The sequence below is a fragment of the Medicago sativa genome, chromosome 3 (assembly GCF_051527215.1).
Source record: "Medicago sativa cultivar Bolivia chromosome 3, Bolivia_mono, whole genome shotgun sequence".
Classification (NCBI taxonomy): Eukaryota; Viridiplantae; Streptophyta; class Magnoliopsida; order Fabales; family Fabaceae; genus Medicago; species Medicago sativa.
This window is the reverse complement of record NC_140751.1, coordinates 20,446,293-20,471,465: the sequence shown is the minus strand read 5'-3', so window position 1 is coordinate 20,471,465 and position 25,173 is coordinate 20,446,293. Positions and strand designations below refer to the sequence as shown.

Sequence of the window (25,173 nt, the reverse complement as noted above, 5' to 3'; positions counted from 1 at the left end):
CTTTTGCTCTCTCATTATATCTTGGATCATAATTCTTTAAGTTTTGTTTTGTAATCATAGTCTCAAACAAGTGTTGAGCATATCTTGATCCAAAAGAAAAACCCACATAAACCACCACATAAAACCACAAAAAAAATCACACAATCATCACTACAAATCAACACAAAAAACACCATCACTACAAAAAAAACAAAACAACCCTCATCTTTTTGTCTTTCTCTTATTCTCCCTATAAAAGGTATATCATCTTCCCTTTTTTTCCTTTCCCTCCCTCTTTTTCTTCTCCTTTAATCTTTTTTCTTTCATTTATTTTACACTAAATACACACCCGATCCAGAGTGCTCTGGTCCTAATTAACTGTTAATATTATATTTTTGTTTAATTTATATTATTCTCCAGAACAATCTGGTCCGTGTTAATTAAATTAATCCAGAGTGCTCTGGTCCTAAATAACTGTTAATATTATATTTTTGTTTAAGTTAATTATTCACCAGAACGATCTGGTCCTTGTTTAATTAAATTAATCCAGAGTGCTCTAGTCCTAAATCAACAGTTAATATTATATTTCTGCTTATATAATCGTTCTCCAGAGCATTCTTGTCCGTGTTAAAATAACCTTATAATTCAGCTTAACATTATTTTTTCTCATTCTGCTTATATAATTTTCATTTATCATTCCAAAATAACAAAAACACGCAAATAATCAAATTCACAAAAATATTTTTTATAAGCAAACCTTGATCTCAAATCAAGCGATCGTCATTTTATTTTATTTTCTTAAATCAAATTTCAAATCAATCTTAATTCTACTTTGAGTCATTTTTCTTTAATATAAAAAACACAAACAAATATTCATTTGCCATTTTGGCTTTTCATTTTAAAACCTTTTTCAAAAACTATTAAAAAACACTCAACCAATCAATCGTCAATTTCTACCCCGAACTACGAGGTTTTGATCCCTCACGGGTACGTAGGCAAAGGACATGCGTCCTTCCGAATCAATATAAAATGTAGATAATTTAGGTCTCTATTTTTCTTTTATCATTTCAAATTCCATTTTTTAAAGCAAGCAAGTTTATAGCACAAAAGTTAAATAAAATCAAGAGGTTCTCGTAGAGTACTACGAATATTTAGGGTGTTTAACACCTTCCCTAAATATAACCAACCCCCGAACCCTTAATCCCTAAAAAATGTGGTATTTGAACCTTTTTCCACTTTCTTTTGAAAATAATTAAATGTTCAGTCGTGAAATCAAAAGTGGGTCAAACGCCAATCAAATGGCCTTTGACCGTCCGAAAAATGACGCGACAAAAATGGCGACTTCACTGGGGATCGACCCACTTCAAAGGTAATATTTAGGGAAGGTTTTACATTAGTACTCGAAGCAATTACTTACAATGTTTAGTGGGTCGATCCATACACATCTTTATCCACAATTCTCTAAATATTTTAAGTCCCAGGGCGTGATGAAAGACGTCTTTTCTCTATCTTCGGGAGCCATCTTGATCTGGTTATACCCGGAGAAACCATCCATGAAGGAGAACACTTTGCACTTAGCGGTATTATCAACCAATACATCAATGTGAGGTAAAGGGAAATTATCCTTCGGGCTGGCTTTGTTCAAATCTCGGTAGTCGACACACATTCTGACCTTGCCATCTTTCTTCGGAACAGGTACTATGTTGGCTAACCATTGAGGATATTCAGAGGTGATTAGAAAACCAGCGTCAATCTGTTTTCGTACTTCTTCTTTGATCTTGAGGGCCATATCAGGATGAGATCTTCTCAATTTCTGTTTAACCGGAGGGCATTCGGGCTTCAGAGGCAGTCGATGTTCTACTACTTCAGTATCTAACCCTGGCATATCCTTGTATGACCATGCGAATATGTCGGCATACTCCATGATAAGCTCAATTACTCTTTCTTTAACTGTCGCATCCAACAATGCCCCGATCTTGATCTCTTTCATGTCTTCCTCAGTACCCAGGTTGACAATCTCGATTTCTTCCTGATGAGGCTGAATAGCCTTTCTTTCTTGTTCTAACATCCATCTGATCTCATCAGGAATCTCTTCATCCTCTTCTACCATAGCCTCGTAAACAGGGACTTCAAAGTTGGGAGGGAGCATAGGGTTGCCATGTTCAACGGGCTCATTTATGTTTAGTCTGCACATGATTTATGATTGATTTTAATGAGTAAATGCAGACCTTTGAATTTGATTTTTAAAAGGAAGAAAACAAAATAAGAAAAAAACAAGATTTTTTTGGTTTTATGTGTTACCATTTTTCCAGAAAATGCGAAATAAAATAAAGTAACGGTCGTGATAGAAACGACGATTTTTATTTATAACAAAAGTATTTGAAGCAAACCCCTACATGATTTCACTTTCGTCTGGGGCAGGACGAAAGAAATTTTAAGAAATACAAAAACAAGACAAACACATTACTTAGAATAAGGCATCACAGAAGGGACGTCCACCGCGATCCAGTTGCAGCAAGTTCCTACGGGCGTCACAAAGATAGGTGTTGCTTCTTCGGATTGATCCTCGAGCAGTGCATTAATCTCTGATGGAGCATGAATGAATCCTGCACTATGAAAAGTACCTCCAGTAGGGTTGAATACCCCAGGCTTACTGTTGGGAAAACCAATTCCTTCTTTGCGTTTGTTCTCAGTCAGCTCCACTAACTGACCCCAGCCTTCAGTCTTACCTTCTTGTATTACTCTCTTGGCATCCTTCAGAGAAGCCATACAAGTCCCAATCTTCCCCACATTCTCTTTGGCAGAGAGTCCTTGAAATGATGATCCATTTGTACTGTTACCACCAATAAAGGAGAAGGATGACAAATGGCTAACCAACAATGCTACCTCACCGTTCACGGTTATGAGTTTCCCTTGACTGACTAACTTCAGCTTCTGATGGAGTGTGGACGTTACTGCTCCAGCGTTATGGATCCAAGGCCTGCCGAGTAGGCAACTGAAAAAGGCTTGTATTTCCATAATTTGGAAATTAATCTTGAATTCATGTGGGCCCACCGAGATAGGCAATTCTATTTCCCCATACATAGACCTTCTAGTCCCATCGAATGCCCTCACCGTCACTGAGCTGGGTTTCAAGAGAGCCTTCAAACATGACAGCTGATCCAGGGTAGATTTTGGCATTACATTAAGAGCAGACCCAGTGTCTATTAGAACATTTGACAGAGAGTCCGATTTGCAAAGGACAGAGATAAGTAACGCCAAGTTGTGGTTTCTTCCCTCCGGTGGGAGGTCTTCATCGCTGAAACTTAAGTTGTTGCAGGCAGTCACATTTCCTACAATACTTCCAAACTGACTTAACGTTACGTCATCGTCCACATAAGCCTGGTCCAAGACTTTCATTAGAGTCTCTCTGTGGGCGTCAGAGCTTGATAATAGAGACATGATGGAGATTTTTGCCGGAGTTTGCAACAGTTGATCCACAATCTTGTACTCGCTCCTCTTGATCAATGTCAGGATTTCATCGTTATCCTCATAAGTGGTTCCACTAGACTGTCCCATGGTTTTGCCTTTACCCAAATTCTGCTCCTTCATTGGTTCTTCTACCGGAGCACCAGCTTCTTTCTGAACAATAGAAGGGATAATACGTCCATTTCTCAGAATTTGACTATTTTCGGCGATATTGTCCACAGGGATTGGCAAATCCAGTGGTATCTTCTTTCCATCTTCTATGATTGCATACTCATAGTTGTACGGGATGGTCCTTTGAGAAGTTTACGACATCTGTTCTGGAGAGCAAATTACCAGAGGAGTGCTGGTTGGCTTCGTCTGGCTGAGCGTTATCACTAGCGGTTCCCGAGTTCTGAATACGGGCGTGATGACACAAACATTTTTATCCTTGTTTTTCCTGGTGACAATTAGCTCTTTTCTGTCCAGCAAACCCTGCACGTCATTTTGGACTTGTATGCAGCCACGAGGATTTACAGAACATATGTCACATGCTTCATGATCATGGTTGAAAAGAATAATCTCACACATCTTTATGTGTATCGGGACCAATGGAGTCTTGATATCACGAGAATCGAGGACTGGGCTATCTTCTTGATATATTTGGATCATGTTAATAGCAGGCCCATGAGGTGGTAAAGGATTGTTTTGGGCAATAGGGTCAGGAATCGTGAAAGATAAATCTTTGCTTTGGATCAGTTTCTGAACTGCATCCTTGAGAGCGTAACACTGCTCCACATCATGGCCTTGTGCTCCTTGATGGAAATCACATGTGAGCTCAGGGCGATACCAGTGAGGTAAGGGATTTTGTACCTGGGGGGAGGCTTAGTTTGCACAAGGTTTCTCGCAAGCAGAGAAGGCAGCAAGATTTTGTACAACATAGGTATGGGAGCAAAATTGTTTCTAGGAGGGCGAGGTTGTTGTGGAGCTTGGAAACGATGTTGTTGTTGAGGATTATGTGGTGGAGGGTAATATGGGTGTTGGTAGAGTGGTTGAGGATTTTGTGGTTGATAATTTGGCTGGTATAGTGGTGGATAATATGGTCGAGGATTATGTGGCCTTTGTGGTTGATGATTTTGTTGTTGATTTGCATTGGTGGTGGGTGTGATGGCAGCAACATGTTGATATACTGGATAATGTTGCCGGGTTCTCTCGTTGGTCATCATATCGACTTCTTGTTCATTCCTCCTTGGAAAATTGTTACCATATTTCTTCGTACCACTAGTAGATGCACCATCTTTCACTATTCGTCCTTCTCGGACACCTTCCTCTACACTTACACCTACGCCGACCATCTCCGCGAAGCTCTTGGATGCGTTCCCTACCATTTTTCCGTAGTAGAATGGACTGAGAGTTCTCAAGAATAACTTGGTCATCTCTTTTTCTTCTACCCGTGGGCTAACCTGGGCAGCAATATTTATCCACCGATGAGCGTACTCCTTAAATGTTTCTCTGTCCCTTTGAGTTTCAGCCTGGAGGTCACCTCGATCTGGCGCCATGTCTACGTTGTAATCATATTGTTGCACAAAGGCGTCACATAAATCCTGGAAACTTCGGATGCTTGTTTTGTCCAGGTTCATGTACCACTTCAAAGCGGGGTTAGTCAAGCTTTCTTGGAAAAAGTAGATAAGGACCTTATCATCCTTAGCATACGCAGACATTTTCCTTACGTACATCGTCAAGTGGTCCTTAGGGCAGGAGTTTCCCTTATATTTTTCAAAATCAGGTACCTTGAATTTATGGGGTATCTGGACATCCGATACCAAACAGAGGTCGTAAGCGGATCTCCCGTAAGCTTCTTTTCCCTTTAGGGCTCTCATTTCCCGATGCATCTCTTCATACTTTTCTTGTAAGTCTTCAACCCTGTCGTGCCCCGCCATACTCCCGGAATGGAAGATGGGTTCTTCTTCTTGCGGTGTAGTATGAACAGTGGGTGCTGAAAATGTTACGACAGTGGGAGGAACCATAGTAACTTGCTGAGGAACATGAGCTGCATGTTGAAAAGTAGGCATTTGCGCTTCACATGCAATGGGATGGAGTATCTCGCCAGCAGTCAGAGGAGGAAACCATGGTGTGGAATGTTGTGGGGCAGAGTATGTTGTGAAGGTGAGAAAAACACAAGAAGGGGGGTTGAATTGTGTTTTGAAAAATTCTTCGTTTCTCCTAAAAACTGAACACACTGATCAGAAGCTAAGTGAGACAGCTTCTGAAGTGATGATCAGAATCTAAATGCAACGGAATAAAACAGAGATAGAGAAGAAGAACGACACAAAGCAATTATACTGGTTCCTTCCACAATCCGGAAGTAGTCCAGTCCCCCTTGCACTTCCAAGGAGATTTCACTAAGAGTAATATCTGATTACAATTGCTCAAGCACACAAGCAAGAGACTTCCTTTGCTCAAGCACACAAGCTAGAGACTTCCTTTGCTCAAGAACACAATCAAGAGACTTCCTGCTCAAGCACAACTGCAAGAGACTTCCTAACTAAACAAAATTACACAGAAAATTGTTTAAGGTTGAACACTTGATATACAATCAGAGGTGCTCACAATACAAATCAGATACAGACTCAATGGACTTAAGAATTTCTAAGATATGACTTTGAGACACAGAAATTCTAAGTGAATGCAGAACAATTTCAGCAGAGGTTTGGCACTTGTAAAAATGTTATAAGTCTTTCGTTCAGCGTTCTTGCATTACCAAAACTCTAAGTCTTCACTCCTTTATATAGAGGTGTGAAAGAGACGTTGTGAAATTGCCAGCACATCAAAGAGTCGTTGTTGAAGCTTGATCTTTCACCAATGATCTTTTGCCTGATTTGGTTGTTGTCCTATGAAGAACCAATTTGAAATCCATTCCTTATCCAAAGGAACATATATGCAGGCGAGACCGTATTCTGGAGCTGTTTTCTTGTCTTGTAGCATGGACACAAAACAGAGTAGTGGAGAACGTGGTTGTACAATTCGTACAAAGTACAATGTCAACGCTTTCGTCCAAATTGCAAGCACATGCCTTCAAACACCTTTGAAATGACCGTTGCAATGTTCCACTAATTTTCTGCTGTGTTTTCGAATCCAATAGACAGCTTTTGCAATGTAGATTCTTCAATCTTTGAATGTTTTGCAAATCCAGTTGATCTTCAGCTTCTGGTGAAATGACTTCTGATGAGGCAGCTTCTGATGGTGCAGCTTCTGCAGCTTCTGATGGTGTGGCTTCTGGACCTCTTGTCTTCAGGAGCACTATTCTTCAGGAACAGCTTGACTTCAGGAGCGCTTTTACTTTCAGGAGCGTATTGCCTTCAGAATCATCTAAGCTTCATTTTCTTTTGCTCTTTATTTGCTCATTCAGAACCAATTAACGATGTAACTTTTTTAACTGTGGTCCTGTACACTTGAACAAATATTAGCTAGTCCAATTTACAATTTTTAATACCTTGTTATCATCAAAACTTTCTATTGTTCATTGTTAAACACATTTTGTTCCAACAATCTCCCCCTTTTTGATGATGACAAACAATAGTATTTAAAAATTGATCAATTGTTGTTAATCTAATTAACAAGTTAACCTTGGGGTTCTGAGGTTTGTAAGCTCAGAGTCTGAGGTTTGTAAGCTCTAACTCCCCCTGAGTCTGATAGTCTTCAAGGTGAGGTTTGTAAGCTCCCCCTAAGTTCTATCCAGGTTAATTAAATTCATTTTTCGCACAATAATATCAGAGCTATAAAAAATTGAAAGAATTGACTTATAGATAAGAAGAATGGTTCAATTAATTGTTATTTGAAGTTTGATACTCCCCCTTTTTGATACACCGATAAAAAGGATAGAAATTTTCAAAATTTTCAAACTTCAATTAATGGGGCTCAGAGCCTTTAAATACTATCACATATACTCCCCCTTTTGTCATTAGCAAAAAGACATAAACAAAAAGAAGAGATGAGAAAAACATAAGATTAAAGGTTCAGAGCATAATTCAAATAAATTTAAAAGCATTTAACCATCTTCAAAGATTAAATAAACAGGCATAGCAAGCATTATAATATCAGAAGGTATGAACAGTTAAAGATTTTCAGAAGCAGGAAGAATTCAGAAGCATATAATATCAGAAGCAAAAAGAACTAATTCAGAAGCAGAAATAAACAAAGAATATCAAAAGCCTAAAAAGACAGAAAAATAAGCTAAAAGTGTGCAACTATGGGTTTGGCTTATTTCTCTAGAATCTTCTTCAGAAGCTCTTGAACATCAGCATACTTCTTGTCCATAACTTTTCTGTAGTTGTCTTCTCTGATCTTGGCTTCTTGCATGTCAGCTTCCAACTGTGATATCTTCAGCTTCTGCTCTATTAGCTCTGTTTCAAGCCTGTCATTTTCTTCTTTGAGCACCTTGTTCTCCTGAGCTAGAGCCAGGTTTGGTGCATCAATCTTCTCTAGGATCTCAGAAGGAATGATCAGATTCAGCTCCTTAGGCAGGAATTCATCAGGTTCTCTGCCTCTGATACTGAGTGGATTCTTCACCCAAGTACCAAGAACTTCTACATCTCCAGCATTCTCTTCAATGCCATTCAACCAATCTTCCAGCTTCTGCTTGGCTTGCTCTTGAGCCTCAATACAGGAATCATGCAGAGCTGAAATCAGGTTGATGACCCTTTCCTTGATCCTTCTCCATTGCTTCTGATAGCTTATTGTATGACCCAGATCATTTCTACTTGCTATCAGTCTGAGAACTTCAGAAGCAATATCTTCCCACACATCTTTTAGTACTTGAGAATCCAGGTAAATGGTGGGAGGTGAAGGTTGTTTAGAGGGTTTTGGAGGGGCTAGGGGAACAATTGGTAGGTTTGATGATGATTGGTCATTTGTAGTTGATGATTGGCTGGTTGATGGTTGGTCAGGAGTGGGGTCAACTACCATATCAGAGGCATGATCATATTGATCATCCTCAGAGTCTGTGTCCATATCACATACACCAGTATGGTGGATGATCTTGATGACTTGAACTGGTGAAGAAGATATGGAAGCAGAGGTTAGCTCAGGAACAATGTGTTCAGGAGCGGTAGTTTTAGGTTCAGGTTCAGAAGTGGGTTTAGTAACTGGACGTTCAGGAACAGAATGTTCAGGAATGGTCTTTTGAGGAGAGACTTGTTCAGGAACAGATAGTTCAGGAACAATTGGGGGTGATGAAGTTGTAGGGGGTGAAGAGGCTTTTTCTGGTGAAGGTGTTTGTTGTGGGGGGGTCTTCTGAAACAACTTTATCAGAAGCAGCTGCTTCTGGAGTTGTCTCAGAGGCTTTCTCTGAGGTTGTCTCAACATTTTCTGGTACAATCATGTTGAGGGGTTGAATGTTAAGAGGTTGAGGGTTAAGGCGAAAGATATTATTGATGACTCTATCTCTCTGCACAGCCAATTCAGTCAACTTCTCATTGATTATATGACCAACTGGTTCATAAGTGTTTGACTGAGATGGCTTTGTGTTAGTATTGGTTGATGTTGACTGGCGTTTTACTGGTTTTCTAACAAGTTGAGCTATGGGTATATCATCATCAGAATCTGAAGATGATGATGAGGATTTTGAAGAAGGTGAAGGAGAGTCACTGGATATCTCATGTACCATGGGTTCTGAGTGTGTGAAAATATTACCTGTAGTAGAAGGTTCTGAACAATCAGCTGTCTTCATTTGATCATCTTCAGCAGTGTCAGGAATTTTAAGAAGTTGTGATGCTTCTGTCATTACCCTCTCTTGAAGTTCAGAAGCAATCTCCATAGCCTTTCCAATAGCTTCTGAAACAATAGTAGGAGCTTCACTCTTCTTAGAAACATGAGGAAAGTCCTTGGTCCTCCTTAATGCTGGCTTCCTCTTCTTCTTTGGTACTGCAGGTTGATCAAGAGTAATGCCAACATCCATGATCAATCTAGAATCCATGTCTTCAATAGCTTCTTCAATTGAAGGTACTGATGAACCACCAATCTTGAGCTTGTCAGCAGCAACTTTTGCCTTCTTAGCAGATTTTTCAACCTCTAGGTATTGCTCTGCAGTCATCTTCCTTTGTGACTTTCTGCCTCTGGCTCGTGGCAGAGCACCACCATACATTTCCTCTGGAATATCTTCCAATCTGATTCTCTCATTGGTTGCCTCAAAATGTTCCTTGATATAGTACATCTGCACTTCAAGGGGATCCTTCTTGCAGATGGGTGGAAAGTCCTTCATAAGATCAGACTTAACAGGTGATTCACTCAAATCTGTATGAAGCTTGGTGACAGCAGGGATCAACTTCATATTCTTGAGGGTTTGTGCATTAATGAACTTTCCAGTTTTAGTATCAAGCAGCTCATCTGTGAAGGCTTCAGCACTGCTTAGCTTGTCCAAGAGTCTTCCATAAGGTACCCAGGTTCTATTCTGCAGCTGACTCTGTTTCAGACACTCTATCAAGTATTTGAACATATATTTTGGCACGTTCACTTTCTCCTTCTTAATGAAGTGCTGAAGAAAGACCTTTTGTGCCAAATTGGGTTTCTCACTTCCACCACATGGAAGTAAGTCCTCATTCTGAATCTTCAGAAGCAGCTTCTTATCCATGCTTAGATCAGCATACTTTCCTGCTTGCGTTGAGTTGTACAGGGCCAAGTTTACTTTCTCTTTCCACAAGCGTTCTTCAGCTATACTTGAGAGATCAATTCCATAGTATTTTCCAGAGGCCTCTCTACAGAGTACAGCTTCTATCTGCCATTCCGCAATTCTTACTGGAATACCACAAATACTTGACCTGATTTCAATACCTGTAAATGGCTCAAGTCCCATTTCTTCTCTGGTCTTCCCTTCCAGTTCGGGATAAATCAACACCATTTGACTTTCTTCAGTTATAGACGCAGCTTTGTCATAAACCTTAGCCCTCACCCAGAAGTGTCTTACCAATGCTTCGTATGTTGGTCCATTCAACATCTTGAAATAATGCATAAGTTCCTGCTTTACATAGTAGCTTCTGATCCAACACTCATGGAAGGCGAGTGATTCAAAATCCACCGGATTTTCTATTTGAACCTGTAGTTCCCATTCTTCCAATTTCATGCTTCTTCCTTTGTAGTCATATTCAGGGACCATCCGTGAAGTAGACACTGAAACTTCTCGTTGCGAGCTTGATGATGCCATTTGATGATGATTGAAGAAGATTTAGAGAATTTAGGGTTCTAAGGTTTTTGCGCTTACTTCGCAAGAGGTTTGAGAGCAAAATGTGTTTGTTGTGAGTGAGTAGTGTGTGAATTGACAAAGTGTTAAAAGTAAAACGATTGCAATTCAAAAGAGACAAACAAACATAACATTAATGACAAAATTGGGGGCGCGTGAAAAGTACTTTCAAAGCTATTAAATCATCATTGACCTTTTAGTTATACACCAACACATACAGGCCACGTAAGAAGTTCACAGAGTAACTACCAAGTTAGTGGGCCAGAGGTTACTTTTAAAAAGTAACTCCCAACGTTTCCACTAATTCAACTATTCAGAAGCAATAAATCCAGCTTCTGGACTTCAGATGCTGACGTCATCATCAGAAGCGAGTTTTTCTCAGAACCTCAATAAAGAGCTTCTGATGAACTACTGCTTCTGAACTAACTTTAGAACCTAAAATCCTATTCAGGAGCAAGCAAACATCTAATCAGACACGTAGTACATGTTCAAATTTTTCTTTATAAAATCAAATCGTTCAACAGTTAAAGGCTTAGTAAATATATCAGCCCATTGATTTTCAGTATCAATGAATTGTATATCTAAAATTCCTTTTTGAACATAATCTCTGATAAAATGGTGTTTGATTTCAATGTGCTTAGCTCTTGAATGCAAAATTGGATTTTTAGACAAACAAATAGCAGCAGTATTATCACAATAAATGGGAATACTGTTAGCAGTTATCTGATAATCTTCCAACTGATGTTTCATCCAAAGTAGTTGTGTACAACAACTTGCAGCTGAAATGTATTCTGCTTCTGCTGTAGACATAGCAATAGTTGTTTGTCTTTTGCTAGCCCAGGATATAAGATTATCACCAAGAAATTGACAATTGCCACTGGTTGACTTTCTTTCAATCCTATCACCAGCATAATCAGCATCACAGAATCCAATTAGCTTATAATCTAAGGATTTCCTATAAAGGAGTCCAAGATTAGTTGTTCCTTTCAAATACCTGAAGATTCTCTTGACAGCAGTCATATGAGATTCTCTAGGATCTGATTGGAATCTTGCACACAAGCATACACTGAATAAAATATCTGGTCTAGATGCAGTAAGGTATAACAAAGAACCAATCATACCTCTATACAGCTTCTGATCTACTTTAGCTCCTTCATCTTCTTTGCTCAAGGTGCACGTAGAGTGCATTGGAGTGTTCATCACTTTACAATCTTCAAGTTTGAACTTCTTCAGAAGCTCCTTTGTGTACTTTGATTGATGAACATAGACTCCATCTTTGCATTGATTGATTTGAATGCCAAGGAAGAAATTCAGCTCTCCCATCATGCTCATTTCAAATTCATCCTGCATTAACTCAGAAAATTCCTTGCAAAGAGATGCATTAGTAGAACCAAATATTATATCATCAACATATATTTGCACAACAAGAATATCTTTCCCAAGGGTCCTTCTGAAGAGTGTAGTATCAACCTGTCCTCTTTTAAAATCATTCTTGATTAAGAAATTACTTAGTCTATCATACCAAGCTCTGTGAGCTTGTTTCAAGCCATATAGTGATTTCTTCAGTTTAAACACATGGTCAGGATATTTAATATCCTCAAATCCAGGAGGTTGCTTGACATACACTTCTTCTTCTATGACACCATTTAGAAATGCAGTCTTGACATCCATTTGATATAATATTATGCCATGATTAACTGCATAGGAAAGAAGTAACCTGATTGCTTCCAATCTAGCAACTGGAGCAAACGTTTCAGTGTAATCAATGCCTTCTTGTTGACTATACCCTTGTGCAACAAGCCTGGCTTTGTTTCTTGTTACTTCACCTTGCTCATTCAGCTTGTTTCTGAATACCCATTTTGTTCCAATAATGTTCTTGTGCTGAGGTTTGGGTACCAGATCCCACACATCATTTCTTTGAAATTGATTCAACTCTTCTTGCATAGCTAGGATCCATCCATCATCTGAAAGTGCTTCATCAACTGTTGTAGGTTCAATCATTGAGATTAGTCCAATCATTGACTCTACTTGTCTGAAATGTGATCTTGTTCTTCTTGGACTATCTTTGTTTCCAATGATTAGCTCCTCAGGATGTGAAGACTTGTGTTTGAATGTGTTTCTGGGAGGATCTGCTTGATGTGAGCCATCTTGTGCTTCATCAGAAGCAGTTTCATCTTGTGCTTCTGATGTGGGTTCAACTTCTGGACTATCTTCAGATTCAACTATCTGATCAGGTTCTGGAGTAACTTCAGGAACCTGTATCTCTGCAAAACTTTCATCTTGCTTTGAAGTTTTATCTTCAAGCTCCTTGTCATCAAATTTAACGTGCATAGATTCTTCAACACAGAGTGTTTCTGAATTATACACTCTGTATGCCTTTGACCTTTCAGAGTAACCTAAGAAGATTCCTCTTTGGGCCTTGGCATCAAATTTCTTTAGGTAGAGCTTGTTGATCAGAATGTAACATGTACATCCAAATTGATGAAAGTAAGAGATATTGGGTTTTCTTCCTTTAAAGAGTTCATATGCTGTTTTCTCCAAAATAAGTCTGATATAGATCCTGTTTTGAACATAGCATGCCGTATTCACTGCTTTTGCCCAAAAATGTTTTGGTAAATTATTTTCATGAATCATGGTTCTGGCCATTTCTTGTAAAGTTCTATTCTTTCTCTCTACAACCCCATTTTGTTGTAGTGTTCTAGGAGAAGAGAATTCATGGAAAATTCCATGTTTTTCACAAAAAGCTTCAAATGGCTCATTTTCAAATTCTCCACCATGATCACTTCTGACTTTCAAAATTTTTGATTCTTTTTCAGATTGAATTTGAGTGCAGAAGCTACTAAATACATCACACGCAACATCTTTACTCTTTATGAATTTTACCCAAGTCCATCTGCTGTAATCATCAATAATGACTAATCCATATTTACTTCCATATAAGGATGCAGTACTCACTGGTCCAAATAAATCAATATGGAGCAATTCTAAAGGTCTTGAGGTTGAAACAATGTCTTTGGTTTTAAAAGATGATTTCACAATTTTCCCTCTCTGACATGCACCACAGAGTGCATCTGAATGATAGTCAATGTCTGGTAGCCCTTTCACAAGTTGTAACTTACTAAGCTTAGAGATTAACCTCCAGTTAGCATGTCCCAACCTTCTGTGCCACATCCATTTCTTATCATTCACTGATAGTAGGCAAATCACCTTCTGATCAGCCAGTTCAGAAAAATTGATTTTATAGACATTGTCAACTCTCTTTCCTCTGAACACAATGGATTTGTCTTCCTTGTTGATTACTGTACAGTTGGGTTTTTCAAAAAGCACATCATAACCATTATCACAAAATTGACTAATGCTCAAAAGGTTATGTTCAAGACCATCTACCAACCATACATTATTAATTGAGGTAGAGGAATTACCAATAGTTCCTGTACCTATGATCTTGTCTGACTGGTTGCCTCCAAATTTCACATTTCCTCCCTCTTTCATTGTTAGGCTGAGGAACATGGACTTGTCTCCTGTCATGTGTCTTGAGCAACCGCTGTCTAGGTACCATGATCTTTGCTTTGGCACTGCTCTTATACATACCTGCATCATTGACATTTTTAGATTTAGGTACCCATTGTTCTATGGGTCCTGGAAGGTTAGTACTTAAGGCTTTACTCTTCACTTCTTGTACCTTGTGCTGTAAGTTGGGTTGCTTCTGATTAACCATCACCTTAGGTTTTGGTACTTCAGAAGCAGTAACTGTCTTCTTCTGAAACTTAGACTTCAGAACCCCAGATTTTGGTTTCACCAGACTCTGAGGAATAGGTTCTGATCTTTTCAGGATCCTAACCTTTGAAGTCTTGGAATCAGATTTGATCATAGCCTTTGACTTAGAGTTCTTTGGCTTTGAAGTGATCTTAGCCTTAGAATTAGAAGCTTCAGGTTCTGATTGAACAACGGTTTCCAACTCAGCCCCTTCTGGTACAAAGAAGGTTTTCAGACCTTCCTTGATGCATTCACAACAAGATTTTAGATTGGTTTTCTCAAGTTTCACTTCTGGAAAACCAATTCCTCTGCCATTGTTCTTGTAAATTCTATAAATCATAGAAGCTACTCTGCTTCTGTCAATGCCAGATATAATAAAATCTTCAAGAGCAATTTCATGGTTACTTAAAGGTTTTTCATTACACTTTTCTTATAGCTTCTGACATAAGAACCTGAGCTGATCTTCATATGTTTTACACATGAAGTCAAAGCCCCTAAGTCCTTGTTCAGAAGCTTTCAGATCCAATAGAGTTGATTTTTGCTGTTGTACCAACTGAACATATTTTTCTTTTAAATCCTTCAACTCATTGGTTCTTACTTCAAAATGTGTAAGAAGTTCTTTAAGTGACTCAACAAGTTCATCTCTGGGAATTTTGGAATATACCTCATTTTCATCTTCTGAGTTTGAATCTGATCCAGCTTCTGAAGTTGCTGTTGCTACTAACCCAACAGCTACCTTTGCATCTTCATCAGCTTCCTCTTTATCAGATCCAGATTCACTACCCAAATCATCCCAGGTTGCCATTAAACTCTGCTTAATCTGCTTCTTGAATTTGCTTGGTTTGAATGTAGACCTCTTTGACTTGTCCTTTGACTTTTCTCTTTGAAGATCAGGGCATTCAGCAATGAAATGTCCCGGCTTCTTACAGTTGAAGCATCCCTTCTGATCTTCTTTCTTTGAGCTTCTGGAGTTACCCCTTCTGGAGAGAAACTTTCTGTTCTTCTTGGCCAGATATTGAAGTCTGTTTGAGAGCATGGCCATTTCAGCAGCATCTGGTTCAGAATCTGAACTTGACTGTTCTTCCTCTTCAGATTCAACCACTTTGAGAGCTTTTGATGACTTGCCTTTGGATGGAAGAGTTATTGATTTACTCTTCTTAGTAGACTCATGTTCATTAAGACTTAACTCATGAACTTTGAGAGAACTAACAAGATATTCTACACTTAAAGTGTTTAAATCTTTAGCTTCCTCAATGGCAGTCACTTTTGGTCTCCATCTGGCAGGTAAGCTTCTGAGTATCTTGCTTACATGATCAGAAGCAACATAGCTCTTCTTTAAAATCTGTAGCCCAGAAACTAAGGTTTGAAACCTTGAGTACATCTCCTCAATAGTTTCATCATCCTTCATCTTGAATAACTCATACTGATGTACAAGCAGGAGAGCCTTTGCTTCTTTGACCTTCTTGCTCCCTTCATAATTTGAACAGAGAGAAGCAAACATAGCTTTAGCAGTGGATTTGTCACTCATCTTCATGTATTCTGCTTTGGGTATGGCAGTGACAACGGCTCCTCTGATAATATGATGCTTCTTGTAGAGTTTCCTCAGTTCTGGAGTATGTTTCTTTCTATCCACAGCAGCTCCTCCTTCATCAAGGACTAAATCACCAACACCATCTTCCAGAATATCCCATAATTCTTCATCTAGGCTCATGATGTAACTGTAAAAGTTGGTCTTCCACCAAGAGAACTCTTCAGCATCTCCATTGAATTTTGGAATCTTTCCAACACTGGATTTCTTACTATCACTATAATCATGTGAGACATGTTTATAGCTAGTATCACCAGAACCATTAGGAGGAGGAGTAGACATGTTTTTCTCAGATCTTTGACTGTTGCACGGTTAAGTGTTACACAACAGACCAAGGCTCTAGATACCAATTGAAGGTGAGAAAAACACAAGAAGGGGGTTGAATTGTGTTTTGAAAAATTCTTCGTTTCTCCTAAAAATTGAACACACTGATCAGAAGCTAAGTGCAGCGGAATAAAACAGAGAGAGAGAAGAAGAACGACACAAAGCAATTATACTGGTTCCTTCCACAATCCGGAAGTAGTCCAGTCCCCCTTGCACTTCCAAGGAGATTTCACTAAGAGCAATATCTGATTACAATTGCTCAAGCACACAAGCAAGAGACTTCCTTTGCTCAAGCACACAAGCTAGAGACTTCCTTTGCTCAAGAACACAATCAAGAGACTTCCTGCTCAAGCACAACTGCAAGAGACTTCCTAACTAAACAAAATTACACAGAAAATTATTTAAGGTTGAACACTTGATATACAATCAGAGGTGCTCACAATACAAATCAGATACAGACTCAATGGACTTAAGAATTTCTAAGATATGACTTTGAGACAGAGAAATTCTAAGTGAATGCATAACAATTTCAGCAGAGGTTTGGCACTTGTAAAAATGTTATGAGTCTTTCGATCAGCGTTCTTGCATTACCAAAACTCTAAGTCTTCACTCCTTTATATAGAGGTGTGAAAGAGACGTTGTGAAATTTCCAGCACACCAAAGAGTCGTTGTTGAAGCTTGATCTTTCACCAATGATCTTTTGCCTGATTTGGTTGTTGTACTATGAAGAACCAATTTGAAATCCATTCCTTATCCAAAGGAACATATATGCAGGCGAGACCGTATTCTGGAGCTGTTTTCTTGTCTTGTAGCGTGGACACAAAACAGAGTAGTGGAGAACGTGGTTGTACAATTCGTACAAAGTACAATGTCAACGCTTTCGTCCAAATTGCAAGCACATGGCTTCAAACACCTTTGAAATGACCGTTGCAATGTTCCACTAATTTTCTGCTGTGTTTTCGAATCCAATAGACAGCTTTTGCAATGTAGATTCTTCAATCTTTGAATGTTTTGCAAATCTAGTTGATCTTCAGCTTCTGGTGAAATGACTTCTGATGAGGCAGCTTCTGATGGTGCAGCTTCTGCAGCTTCTGATGGTGCAGCTTCTGCAGCTTCTGATGGTGCAGCTTCTGCAGCTTCTGATGGTGTGGCTTCTGGACCTCTTGTCTTCAGGAGCACTATTCTTCAGGAGCAGCTTGACTTCAGGAGCGCTTTTACTTTCAGGAGCGTATTGCCTTCAGAATCATCTAAGCTTCATTTTCTTTTGCTCTTTATTTGCTCATTCAGAATCAATTAATGATGTAACTTTTTTAACTGTGGTCCTGTACACTTGAACAAATATTAGCTAGTCCAATTTACAATTTTTAATACCTTGTTATCATCAAAACTTTCTAAGGTTCATTGTTAAACACATTTTGTTCCAACATGTTGGAGTTTCAACACATACCGTCCAATCCGGGATAGCAGAGGTAGTAGCTTCGGCTTGGGTCCTGATAGGAGGAGGAGGTGGTGGAGTCTGTGCTACTGCCAACCACTTTACCAGATTGGTTAATTCTTCCATCTTTGTTTTCATGTCGGCCAACTCATCCAATTTGGTGTTCATGGTAGTTACCTCTTCACGGAGTGTTAGATTCTCTTGCTCGAGAAGATCCATCTTTCTCTTTACGGTTGCTCGAGTGTAATGAGTACGGGTAGACTGGTGGAGAATACGTCGGGCCACTTTTGCAACGAGCTTACCTTTTTTTTGAAAATGAAAAATTTGTATGAGACTTTGAATTTTGAGACTATGAAATGCAAAATGATGTATGATGTTATGCAAAAATAAACACATTTTTTATTTATCGAAGGACTTATAGAAGCAATTTTGTAAACATTATAAAAGATAAGGGATAAACTTTACAAATAGAAACAAGATAATTCCCTTTTTAACAAAACTGAGCCAAGGGATGGACTCCAAAGTACATAACAGAAAGCTATAAAAAAGAAAACAAAATGGGAAACTCTTGAGCTCCTGTAGTGGACTACTCCCCAAAGTCTGGGTGTGCACTTGCAAAGAGATCCATGCGTCTCTTCTTTCTCCCAGGACAAACCTTGTCAAGTAAATCCTGGTTTTCTTGGACAACGGCTTTTAGCCTAGCGTTTTCATCCTTTTCTTTGCGATTAACCCAAATCTGCTGATCTAATAAATTCTTCACAGTATCATATTCTCGCTCCTTCTCGCGGTACTTTGCTTCCCACATGGACTTCTCACGCCTTTCGATGTCCAACTGCTTCTGATACCCTCCCAAGGACTCAGAAGGTAAAGGTAAGGGTATAGCTGGAACGGTCGAGGTCACCAGCCTTTGTCGAGGGTAAGGCATCTTCAATTTATTAGCTCGATCAATGACCCATTGGACACAATTTTCATGAGCGATCACCGACCTCTTTCCTGACAATGGAATACCAAGCTTTCTCGAACTGAGCTCTTTGATTCACATCATCCTTTTTGTAGAGGAAGAAAACTCTGTCTAGGATGAGGTACACGGGCTTCCTCTCTATATAATAACCAAATTGTCGTCTAGCAAGAATCGGACTATAGCTAATTCCTCCACGTGTACCAAGAAGAGGTACATTGTTGAAGTCCCCGCAACTGTTAATGATGAACTCTGGGTCACAAGTTAGGTTAAAATAATCTATGTCCTTCGGGGTCCAAGTCATGAGCTTCTGGGACCAAGGGAGACGTTCTGGTCTAAGCTTGGGACGGGGTAAGTGTGAAGTAATCCAGCGGTGGAGTAAAGGTGTACAGCAAACGATTGTCCCTTTTTCTTTACGAGTGCGTTCATGAATGGAAACATAGGTGTCAGCAAGCAACACAGGAACCGGGTTTTGGGTTAAGAAGATTTGAATGGCATTCATGTCAACAAAATTGTCAACATTTGGGAAAAGGACCATACCATAGATAAGCAAGGCGAGGATAGATTCAAAAGCAACGGTATGGGATTTCTCAAAACAAGTGGTGGCTTTTTGGTGAAGGAAGTTGTATGGTAGGCACTTGAGACCATCTTTGAGGGTGAATTCGTCTTTTATATCGGCTACCTCAAGGTGAAGGGCTTTTGCGATGGTAGGAATTCTAGGAGTGAGTCCAGAGGCATGAAAGGGTACTTCGTTGAGTACGGGTAAACCAACCCAATGAGAGTACTCCTCTAAAGTAGGGACAAGCTGAAAAATCTGGGAATGTGAAGCAATGATAGATCGGATCGTAGAACTGGACTAAAGTATTGAGAAGTACCACATCCACTTTTGTCCTGAGAATATCGAGTAAATTACCATACTGTTCTTGAAAACGATCCAGATCCTTCAACATCTTTGTCAAACTCTTTAAACTCTCTACATCCGGACTTTTGAATTTATACCCATGAGTTCTCCTTCCAACACCCTCCATATCCTATGATGTTTACAAAAACTTATATAAGTCCTTCGATATTTTAATGGATGGAAAAAATGTTTATGGATGAATGCATGCATGCATGATTTATGCTACACAAACGGTGAAAACATGGTGAAGTATAAGTCCATAATGTTGGAGTCAAGGGTAACAACGCCATTTGGTAAGGACTATGTTTTAATTTGCACTTGTAACAAGGGTTCTACCAAGTTCCCAAAGTCCAACCCCCTCCGAATTTTATCGGATACCGAGAAAACACCCGGTCCAACAACGTTCGTAGGAAAGTCTCGTTTGAGTGTATTATCGCATGTCGACTAATTCCGAGAAAACACCCGGTTAGCCACCGCACTACGTCCTAAAAATCCAAGATGGGTTAAGGGTTACTAAAGGTCCTTAGCGTTCAACGGAAACTTAATAGTAATAAATTCTAAACGTGAAAACACACGCCGACATATATCACTTCAAGCTCCTCCGCTAAGTGTGGAAGTGGATATCCGAAGAAGAACACTCAGGAAGTGGGCATGGTGGCTACATACAAAGACTGGCAGAATCAATGACGTGAAATACATGAAGTAATTTCTTGATCTTCATGATTTTATTCTACTTTGTTCTTAAAATGGTGCCTTAACAACATATGTTTTATCCATTCTTTTGACTTTCAAAGAGGCTTGCAAATCTTTACATTCAGTATGAGACACTTCAATATCAACATCTTCAGCAAACTAACAAGAATTAAACTTAAAATCCAACAAAATAAAGACAGTACAAAATAATGATGCTACCTAAACATAATTTTCTGGCAGAATCAAACTCTTGAGAATATCTCCAGGCAATCTCAGCAACGTAGCTTCCATCTCAATCCTCAGGAACATGCGTTATGATAATATCTGGAGAACATGCTCCTCACGCAGTCATCGTATGTCAGCATTATCTTTTCGGTCTGCAAATAACTGGGGCGTGCATACTGAAGGTCCTCCACCTTCCTTGTGTCTTCAGGGTTGAGTCCTTGATTGATTTTGTTTAGTTGATCATTCAAATCCTTTAGCGTGACATCGACCCAGAACTTGAACAAATGAGGGTTTCCACCGTTGAAACGTACTTGAGCTTTGAACAAATTGTCCATTGTTTGAGATCTACACCATAAGAAATTAAATAGTCGATGAAAAACTCATTCAAACATTTGGAGTGCAATATACATAAACCCTAAAACTCATAACTATAACATAAAGATGCAAACATCTTAACAAAATTAATCAACTTACATCTACTCTAAATATGAATCATTAATCAACTTCCCATTTAAAAGGAAAATTCATTTTACCCATAATAGCATCTAAATAAGCCCAGTCCACAAAATCACAGGCCTTTTCGAAGCCCACTTTAAACAAAACTAACTCTTTTTTCAATTGACGAGCATCGTCCACCAACTCATTAGCAATTAAAATACCATCAAGAAACTGACGGCCCTTAACAAAAGTTGATTGAGCCTCATAAATAACAGAACTCAAAACTTGTCGCAGATGGTTAGCATGAACCTTAGACAATATTTTGTATATTCACCAGAGAAATAGGACGAAAGTCCGCCAAACAATGAGGACTATCAACTTTAGGAATCAGGTACTATTAATTCCTTTAGTCAATTTTCCATGCACACAGAATTCATGAAAGAAACACATTAAATCACCTTTCAGATCCTCCCAGAAATCCTTAAGGAATCCAAGATTGACTTCATCAGAACCTGAGCTCTTGAAACTGTCACACTCCCAAATAGCACATTTAACTTCCTCTTCAGGAAAAGGAATTGTCAAACTGGACCCCTCCTCAATTGGGGTGTGAAGTCATAACAAGGTAGCTGTACTAGAAGGTGTGACTGGATCACCTCCTTTTCAGGGAGAACTAATTCTTTTCTGGGTTTTTTAGTTTTACACTGCCTCACATGCCAATGAACAATAGCCATATGAAAGAGACCTACATTTAATAAGAGCATTTGGATAAGATAGTAAAGACTCATTCCAATTTAAATAAAAGTCTTTGATTTAAATCTAATCATTAAAATGCAACAATATTAAAACTTTTGAAAGAGAATTTTACCATTCATTGCAGTTTTATTTACCTCAAGATTAATATCTGTCGTTGCGTGATGATGTTTCACACCCAAAAAAAAAAGAAGTACAAGTAAGAATAAACAAATAAATTTTGGTAGGTTAGTTTAATTTTTAAGAAAAAGAAAGGAAAAAAAAAAGATATAAAGAAAAGTATAAAGGTGTAACAATAACCTTGTGCTTTATTTTTTTTTTTTTTTCCTTTTCTTTGTTGGTGAAGTGTTCGATCCTAGGACTGACACCTGTATTGAGTATTGACTTGTGCTAACTTTCAAGTCAATTTCCTAATTTCGTTAAATACTGGTTGGTGTATATTGCTGTTTTCATAAAGATATCTTACATACAAAGATTCTCCACCACAATTTTCTATTTCCTCTCCCACAAGAAACTTCACTTTGATTTTTTTAATTCCCAAATTTCAAATTGTCAAAAGTCCATTTATTTCTTAATTATTACTCTTTTCCAAAAAAAAAATCACATAAACTCCACTGTATCAAAATTCTTTGGCAAAAATCTTTGTTCAGTTTTTGTTGGTATGGAAGAACATAAACCTATGATCACAACCTGTGAAGAAGATCAACATGTGGTTGCTGCAGCTCAACATATTATAAAGGCACTAGCTTCAAGCAAAACTGTCTCTAATGAGTTGAGAAAAACTCTCTTGGATCTTGAGTTCCAATTGTGTTCAATTGATGAAAGAAAGGAAAGTTGCATCAAACAATTAGAGAGAAAGCTTAAATGTGTTGAAGATAAGGTAATGAGTTTGGAGACAAATCATGGAATCATATCTTCTTCTGAGTATTTAAAAATTGTTGGTGAAATTCAAACCCTAACTCAAACTTTGCAACAAAAGTTTGATTCTGTGAATGGAAATTTGAAGCATAAGGAACTTGTTCAAAGAGCTAATGAAATTTTGCAAGTTGTTATGTCAAGGCTTGAGGATGAGTTGGTTCAAATTCTTGTTAATCATAAGCAATATTTTGAGCCTGATTACATGTCTTTCAATTCCAACATAGTTGATATTGTGTATGATGAATCATTTGGTTCAGTTGAGGATGAAAAAATCAACGAGGCGCGCAGTGATGGTGGCCGAATCGAAGAAAACAGTACTATAGATTTGGTGCATCCTTCTGTACTTGAAGATCTCAAAAGCATTGCTAAAGCTATGTTTGTTTCAAATTACCATCAGGAGTTTTGCCATATCTTCATCAGTTCTAGGAGAGAAGCCTTGGATGAGTACTTTCTCATTCTAGAAATCGAAAAACTAAGCATCGAAAATGTGCTTAAATTGGAGTGGCGTTGTTTGAATCACCGGATAAAGAAATGGATTCGAGCGATGAAAGTCATTGTTCAGACGTATCTTGTTGGTGAGAAAAAATTGTGTAAGCACATTCTCGGAGACTTTGGATCCGTTTATCAGTTTTGTTTCTCTGAAATATCTCGAAGTTCGGTTTTGTGCCTTTTAAATTTTGGTGAGGCCGTAACAATGGGAGCACACACGCCCGAAAAACTGTTTTGTTTACTTGACATGTATGAGGTTTTGGAACTTCTAGCAGTGGATATAGATATTTTGTTCATTGAAGAAGTTGATTCTTTTGTCAGAGGAGAATTTCACAAACTTTTAAGAAGCTTTGGTGATACTATAAAATCTACATTTCTTGCATTTAGAAATGCTATTGCAACAAATCCATCAAATAAATGTTTTCCTGGTGGAGGTGTTCATCATCTTACAAGATATGTCATGAATTACATCAAGGCACTTGTTGAATATGGTGATAGCCTTAATCTTCTTCTTGTCGATGAAATTTTGACCGATCCAGCGGATAGCAATGATGACAACAACCATGAAAATTCTACTTTCTCATGTTGTTCACTGGCTTGCAACTTAAGGCAAATCACTAGCAGTCTAGAATTCAACTTGTGCAACAAATCCAAGTTATACACTGATGTTGCTTTGCAACATGTTTTCATGATGAATAACATTCATTACATGGTTCAAAAGGTTAAGTATTCTAAAACCCTATGTAATTTCTTTGGAGATGTCTGGCTTCGCCGACATGTTGGAATGTTTCAGCATTATGCTAGAAGCTATGAGAAGGTGACTTGGAGTGCAGTACTTTCTGTGTTTAGTGAGGAAAGTTTATCGAATTGCGGAGCGAAGAGAAAACTAAAGAAAAAATGCAAAGATTTTAGTACTGCTTTTGGTGAAGTATACAAAACACAGACAGGGTGGAGTGTACCTGATAAAGAACTTCGCGAAGATCTACAAATATCGGTTTCTCAGAAAGTGATTCCTGCTTACCGAAGTTATACCGGTAGAAACTCGTCTAACATTGATGAGAAGTGGATTAAGTATACGGTCGATGATCTACAATGTTATATTTTGGATCTTTTTCATGATTCACCAAAATCTTTGCACCATTCTCAACATAGAAAGTGAAGTGTATGAGTTACTTTTTCATTTAGGATTCATCTCTAGAGAAAAATTTGTATATATTTCTAGTCATTAGGAAATGACACTAGGATCTTGGTTTAGTTAGCTTAGGAGTATTTAATACTTTGTTCTCCATTATCATCATCAAATAAATGTACCTGGTTTAAAATTTGGATGAAAGTGGTGATTTTTTTTTTTAGTTTTTGTTTAAGCCATTCAATTTTCTTATGTTTTTGTTATTACAAGAGAGATGTTCTCATCCATAATAATTTACACACAAACATGAAAATGGAAGGAATTAGGAACTACCAATATCAGATGAGGCCTATCCAAAAAATTGAATATCAAATGAGAATGAGTTTCAAATCAAGTACAAACTAATTGAGTATGAATTAAAGTCTCATCACGTACAAAGGTTTTGTAAATGCTAATTTTTGGTTGGCCTCTGCCTCATACCTCATGCGCGAGGCGCATGGGTTATGTGCTTTTGGGCGTTTTTGCATCGGTCTTGTGCGCGAGACACACCCGTGTGCGAGGACCATGACCTACACACTCAAAAGAGAGGTACTTGTTATTCTCTTTGTCCCATGCTCACCTCAATCTCTGACTAACTCAAGTGTATTAGTGGTTCCAAAGAGCTCATGTCGCTGTCCGCCATCGCGCTTCAATAACATCGGTTATTTCTCTAGATCAACCTCAAATCAAATTTTAATTTTTAAAATGATTATTATTTCAAAATAAAACATATATATTATGTTTAATTGAGAAATTCTTTGCTTCATAAGTTCATTTATTATGTCCTCTCAAAACAAAACAAAACAAAAAACATTAATTATGTGAATAGGGTTTCTTCATTTCCAACTAGTCAAAAAAGCGGTATTTTGTCGT

At 38.4% G+C, this 25,173-nt stretch overlaps 3 protein-coding genes across 3 annotated transcripts; 1 reads left to right on the top strand and 2 right to left on the bottom strand.

Moving 5' to 3' along the window:
* Positions 1-1,426: 1,426 nt before the first annotated feature.
* On the bottom strand, positions 1,427-17,979 carry LOC146936280 (uncharacterized). The gene is made up of 5 exons (XM_085749186.1): positions 17,773-17,979; positions 4,413-5,459; positions 3,781-4,296; positions 2,447-3,600; positions 1,427-2,165 (listed from the first exon to the last, which is right to left on the bottom strand). The coding sequence occupies exons 1-5, from the start codon at positions 17,977-17,979 to the stop codon at positions 1,427-1,429; spliced, it is 3,663 nt and encodes a 1,220-aa protein (XP_085605312.1).
* Positions 17,980-18,728: 749 nt separating this feature from the next.
* LOC146936279 (uncharacterized) lies at positions 18,729-20,872 on the bottom strand. Its single transcript, XM_085749185.1, has 3 exons — positions 20,657-20,872; positions 19,594-19,749; positions 18,729-19,532 (listed from the first exon to the last, which is right to left on the bottom strand). The coding sequence occupies exons 1-3, from the start codon at positions 20,870-20,872 to the stop codon at positions 18,729-18,731; spliced, it is 1,176 nt and encodes a 391-aa protein (XP_085605311.1).
* A 1,320-nt stretch (positions 20,873-22,192) lies between these two features.
* Positions 22,193-24,452, top strand: LOC146936278 (exocyst complex component EXO70E2-like). Its single transcript, XM_085751212.1, has one exon. The coding sequence runs from the start codon at positions 22,387-22,389 to the stop codon at positions 24,289-24,291; it is 1,905 nt and encodes a 634-aa protein (XP_085607338.1). The 5' UTR covers positions 22,193-22,386; the 3' UTR covers positions 24,292-24,452.
* Positions 24,453-25,173: the final 721 nt, after the last annotated feature.